Source organism: Anabrus simplex, chromosome 7 (genome assembly GCF_040414725.1).
Source record: "Anabrus simplex isolate iqAnaSimp1 chromosome 7, ASM4041472v1, whole genome shotgun sequence".
NCBI lineage: Eukaryota > Metazoa > Arthropoda > Insecta > Orthoptera > Tettigoniidae > Anabrus > Anabrus simplex.
The window spans coordinates 111,102,551-111,108,550 of NC_090271.1; the positions used below are offsets into that span (position 1 = coordinate 111,102,551).

Sequence of the window (6,000 nt, forward strand, 5' to 3'; positions counted from 1 at the left end):
CATTTTTCACTAAAATTTGTATGACTGCCAATTATGCTTGCCATCATGTTATCTTTAGCTGCCTTCTTTGCTAGATTCAATTTTCCAGTAAGTTCCTTCAATTTCTCCTTACTTCCACAGCCATTTCTAACTCTATTTCATTCCAGTCTGCACCTCCTTCTTAGTCTCTTTATTTCTCTATTATAATAAGGAGAGTCCTTACCATTCCTTACCACTCTTAAAGGTACAAACCTGTTTTCGCATTCCTCAACAATTTCTTTAAACCCATCCCAGAGTCTGTTTACATTTTTATTTACCGTTTTCCACCGATCATAGTTACTTTTTAGAAACTGCCTCATGCCTGCTTTATCAACCATATGTTACTGCCTAATAGTCCTATTTTTAAGACATTCCTTTCTATCACATTTATTTTTGACTAGACAAAAACAGCTTCATGATCAGTAATACCATCTATTACTTCAGTTTCCCTATAGAGCTCATCCGGTTTTATCAGCACCACATCCAAGATATTTTTCCCTCTGGTTGGTTCCATCACTTTCTGAATCGGCTGTCCTTCCCATATTAACTTATTTGCCATTGGTTGGTCATGTTTCCTGTCGTTCGCATTTCCTTCCCAATTGACATCTGGCAAATTCAGATCTCCTGCTACAATCACATTTATTTCCATGTCGTTTCCCACATAGCCGACTATCCTATCAAATAATTCCGAATCCGCGTCAGTGCTACCCTTGTCCGGTCTGTACACTCCAAATATATCAAGTTGCCTATTATCTTTAGAAATGAGCCTTACACCTAGAATTTCATGTGTCTCATCTTTAACTTTTTCGTACCTTACAAATTCTTCTTTCTCCAGAATGAATACTCCCCCCCCCCCACCATTCCTATCCTATCTCTACGATAAACACTCCAGTGCCGTGAGAAAATTTCTGCATCCATTATATCATTTCTCGGCCATGATTGAACTCATATTACAATATCTGATAAATATATGTCTATTAAATTATTTCTGTTCCTTTCTTTCCAATACTTCTACAGTTCAACACTAACAGTTTTATGTCATCCCTACTTGATTTCCAGTTCCCTGTTCCCTTATCACCGCTCCCCAGGCCACCCCGTTTCCCTGAATATACCTCCCTATTACCCTTCCAAACAAATTTCCTAACTTATACGTACCACTGCGGTTTAAGTGAAGGCCATCTGAGCGCAGATCCCTATCTCCTACCCACCCATTAGAATCTAGAAATTTCACTCCCAGTTTCCCACATACCCACTCCATAGTCTCATTTAAATCCCCAATCACCCTCCAGTCCGTATTCCTCCTACACAGTATTCCACTAATAACTGTCTCCGCTTTCTTAAAATTCATCCGTGCTGCATTTACCAGATCCCACACATCTCCAACCACGTATGTTGGTACTTATATCAGCTTGCCTTACGTTGTTGGTACCAACGTGAAACACTACCACCTTCTCCTTCCCCTCTTCCCTCTCTTCTACTTTCCTCGACATCTGCCTCAAACTAATTCCTGGATAACATTCTACCCTGGTTCCCTTTCCTCCACACACTTTCCCCACGTGTCTAACGATGGAATCCCCCATGACCAGAGCCTCAACCCTACCCACCTCATTTGATCCCCTCCCTTCCTGGTCAGCCCTATCTTTCCTGATAGCTGCAGAAGCTACTTCCTCCTCCCTTGTCTCCTTCCCATGAGCCTGTTCCACCTGTCTTTTCCTATCCTCTACTCTACATTTCCCTTTCCTACCTTTTCCCTTCCTCCTACTTCCACACATCTCAGCAATAGTTCGCTTTCCCTCATCTTCCCTCTGTTGTTCTACCTGGAGTGACTCGTACCGATTTCGCACAGACACCTGTCCGGAATTCTGATCCTGAATAGAGCCCTTAGCCTGCAATCTCCTTCCCCTTAGAACATTAGATCACCTGTCTTCTACAACTCCCCCTTTCCTTCCCCTCCCTCTTGTATACCTATTGTAACCTGTACATTGTTTGAGGGAGTCCTATCTTCCTTCCTGTATTCTGTGAGAATCCTAATTATCTCTCTCAAACTCTTCAACTCCTCCCTCATACCCCTCAATGCCTCGCCACACCCGCAGTTCGTACACTCGCGCTCCTTAGCCATTCTTTACGGAAAAAATGAAAATAAAAATAAAATAACTTATTTGCAAGAAATAAATGAACGGAAGGATATATTGTCTGGGATAGTACTCAAAGATCACACTACAATAAGGTAATTAATATACGACTACACTACAATACTACTTAGTCGTACACTTTTTTCTATCCTACATCCCCTAACAGGATAAAAACTGCTGTTAATTACTGAATATCGAAAGTAATACACAAGAACTACACAATTACAAACTGCAATTAAGCCTATCTTAATTACAACAACAGAATTTTAGTAAGAGTTTCTACAGATACCTCTACTACACCAGTACTACACAAATATTTTACAATAATAAAATAAGCACACTAAATTCTAATAGGATATTACTCGTATACTACTGTACAGTACACTACAGTAATTTTTTAACTACTTTCAGACGTATCCTAATTACGATACCCGTACCTTATGTCACTACTAAGCACAAACAGAAGTGAAATTTGGAAGAACTACTGTACTCAAAGATTACCAACACAGCTAAATGCTTAGACAAATTATTATTAATACTACGCTCTAATAGATACACACGTAAGATAACACACGAATATAGCAGGCAAGATACGGCACTATCTAAATGTACTGTACTACAATGTATCTACACTACAATTTTCAGCTGAAGTGTGGTTATATGAACTTTTACCGCTGGTGGATTAGTATTATTTTCCCTACTACGCGGGACGGAGAATAAAAGTGTCCTTGAATGCTGAGAATAAGAGGTTGTCTACTATAATTTCTGTCAAAACCACGCCGGGGGTTTGAAGTGCCAAGGATACCAATGTCTGCCATCCATCTCACAACTTCGTCGACTTTTTGGAGTTACAAATCCTACAATATTAATGCTCTATACAGTATAATATCGTTCGCAAAATGCCAAAATGTGATTCCAGTTCTTTATTCAAATCATTTATATACATAAGAAAACAATGGTCCAGTAATACTGGCCCACAGGGCCCTCATTTAAGGGAACAACACTGCGCTGCGAGAAGCTGTGCCGGGAACCTGGAGATCGATGAGCAAGTGTGAATTGTGGTCACCAAATATAAGTTAACAGCAGCACGGCCAGTACCACGAATGCAAATCCCTCGATAGGGAGGGTAGAAATGAGCCGGTGTATCTAAGTTAACACCAGACAGCCCGGTATGTGCCAATGTAGCTCGATAATGTAATCATTGAAATTTATTTGAGAGCCAGTTAAAATATATCTGCACACTCCGAACGAGGTCTGTAGTCCATCTGTTGTACCACTCTGATTCACATTACATACTGCCAGAAGACCTCAAGAAAGCACGAGTCAAAGTCTTCTTAAACCAATTCTACGCTTCCAATACTAAGTTCAACATTAATGGTATTACTATTTTTTTTAAATCACAAATGGCAGTTTTTTCCCAAAGTAGTAAGATATAAAAATGGCCCGATTAAAGACTCCTGTTCATAAAATATTTCATATCAGCTTTCCTTCTGTATCTGTTTCAAACGGGACTTCTTATAAGTCATATTCACCACCTGCTTTGTATGTCTGGTTTCAGGAATCCAACACCAGAGGCAGATCCCCTACTTCCAGTCGCATGGCAGCCATATACCTCTGCTAACCCTTGCTACCTAGAAATTGGTGAAGAACTGACTATCAAGAAGCATTTGCTAAAGGAACGCGTTCAGTTCTGGGAAGAACTGTATCGCAATCTGTGATGCCCCACGTTGCGAAATATGATACCGAAAATTTGTATTATACGGTTATTTTTGTTAATGTACATAAATGTTTATCATTTACGTGAGTTGATTTCTTTAAATAATAAGTGTATATAATTGTTTGTCATTAAAGTGAGTTGATTTCTTTAAATCTTTTGTTCGTCTCGACTGGACTCAAAAACTACTGGACCGATTGCGCTGAAAATTCTACAGTTTTGTCTTATTACTCCTGAGAGGGTTTATGAAGTGGTTTGAACGAAATCCGATGGGTAGCTTTTTATGATGAGTCATTTTATATAATTAATTGCAAAGCCGTCCGGTTCCATGGCTAAATGGTTAGCGTGCTGGCCTTTGGTCACAGGGGGTCCCGAGTTCGATTCTGGCTCGGATCGGAGATTTTAATCGTGTCTGATTAATTCTTCTGGTTCGGGGACTGGTTTATTTTTGTTTGTCCCAACACTCCCCTCTTCAAATTCAGACAACATACTACACTACTAACCACCACAGAAACACGCAATAGTAATTACATCCCTCCACATATGGTTGGCGTCAGGAAGGGCATCCGGCCGTAAAACCGGGCCAAATACACTTGTGTGACACAGCTCGCACCCACCACCCCACATTTGTGGGGAAAGCCTTGGAAGAAGAATAAGATGACGAAGAAGAACTGCAAAGCCGCACCAAGAATGGATCAACTTGATGCACAGACTGTCGCTAGGCGACAGCGACTTACTCTCTCTCTCTCGTTCTCCTCAACCTGATGTGGTGGGTAGCATGACTGTCCTCGTCCAACGATCTTCTATCCTAAGCCAGCTGCTTGATTAGTTGATATGGACGTCACCCTTTAATGCCATCAAGGAACCCTGCTCTTGGTCGTCCTTCCAGTTTCCCTTCAAGCAGTGTGGTGCACCATGATGGTTTCTTCAGCTCTCTTGAGAACGTCTTCAATTGTTAGCCTGTGAGTCCAGGGTATTCGTAACATTCGACGCCAGCACCGCATTTCGAATGCATATATTCTTTTCTTATCAGCCTTTAATAAAATCCAGGTTTCAGAGCCATAGGTTGCAATTCTCCAAGTGAAGCCCTTAATGAAATGATTTCTTACTGGTAGGGATATTGCCATGGAGGTCAACAGGCTTCTTCTTTTTTTTATTGAAAACTTCTTTAGCTTGGGCTATTTGAGAAAGGATGTCCTTTTCAGACCTCCCATTAGATGTAATGATGCTTCCCAAATAAGTGAACTGATTTACTTGAGTCAATTTTTCTCCTTCCAACCAAACATTAACATCCTGTTTACCATCGCGAGTACATTTCATTATCTTGGTCTTTGTTTTGTTAGCATTCATGTTACATTTTAGTATTAGTAGATCATTCAATTTATTTAGTGAGGTCTCTATCTCTTTCTCAGTTTCAACTATGAGTGCAATATCATCCGCGAAACGTATTGTTTGGTATAGTTGGACATTTATTTTTATTCCATGGGTGGAGGTGGCTGAAAACTCTTTCATTGCTTCTTCTAAATACACATTGAACAATAGAGGTGACAGACTACATCCTTGCCTTAGTCCTTTTCTAATTTTCACGTTGATTTGCTCCTTTCCTATAGGCTAAGCGCTGTCTGGTTCTTGTACAGATGAGAGATGATTTTTTGATCTCTGTAGTCCACTTTCAGACTTCTAAGGGTTTTAAATATAATATTCCAGTTAACATTATCAAACGCTTTCTCTATATCAATGAAAGCAATTAGGATGTTTTTACTGATTCTTAGGACTTGTTCAATAATTGTTCTAAGGTTCATAATTGCTTCTCTTGTTCCTCTGTTTCTTCTAAACCCGAATTGATCCTCTGAGAGGTTTTCTTCTATTCTTTTCTCCATGCGATGGTAAACAATTCTTGTAATAATTTTGGAGGCATGTGTTACCAAGCTTAACGTTCTATAATCTTGACATCTCTTTGCATGATTACTCTGTATCATGGCATTCCGGTAAGTAATGCTAGAAATGCTGCATGTAGAAGGATGGAAACACGCCGTCATATTTTATTAAGTATGTCTAACATAAGGCCACGGCCGCTTCCTTCCCTCTTCCTTGCCTATCTCTTCCAATCTTCCCATCCCTCCACAAGGCCCCTGT

At 40.1% G+C, this 6,000-nt stretch overlaps 1 protein-coding gene across 1 annotated transcript in view; it reads left to right on the forward strand.

Annotated features, from left to right (window-relative positions):
* LOC137501520 (juvenile hormone esterase-like) overlaps positions 1 to 4,013 on the forward strand; it is a 124,758-nt gene extending 120,745 nt beyond the window's left edge. The window contains exon 11 of the mRNA XM_068228606.1: positions 3,709 to 4,013. Within this exon, the coding sequence (XP_068084707.1) occupies positions 3,709 to 3,868 (160 nt within the window). The 3' untranslated portion in view covers positions 3,869 to 4,013. The remainder of the gene's footprint in view (positions 1 to 3,708) is intronic.
* The last annotated feature ends 1,987 nt before the right edge of the window (positions 4,014 to 6,000 follow it).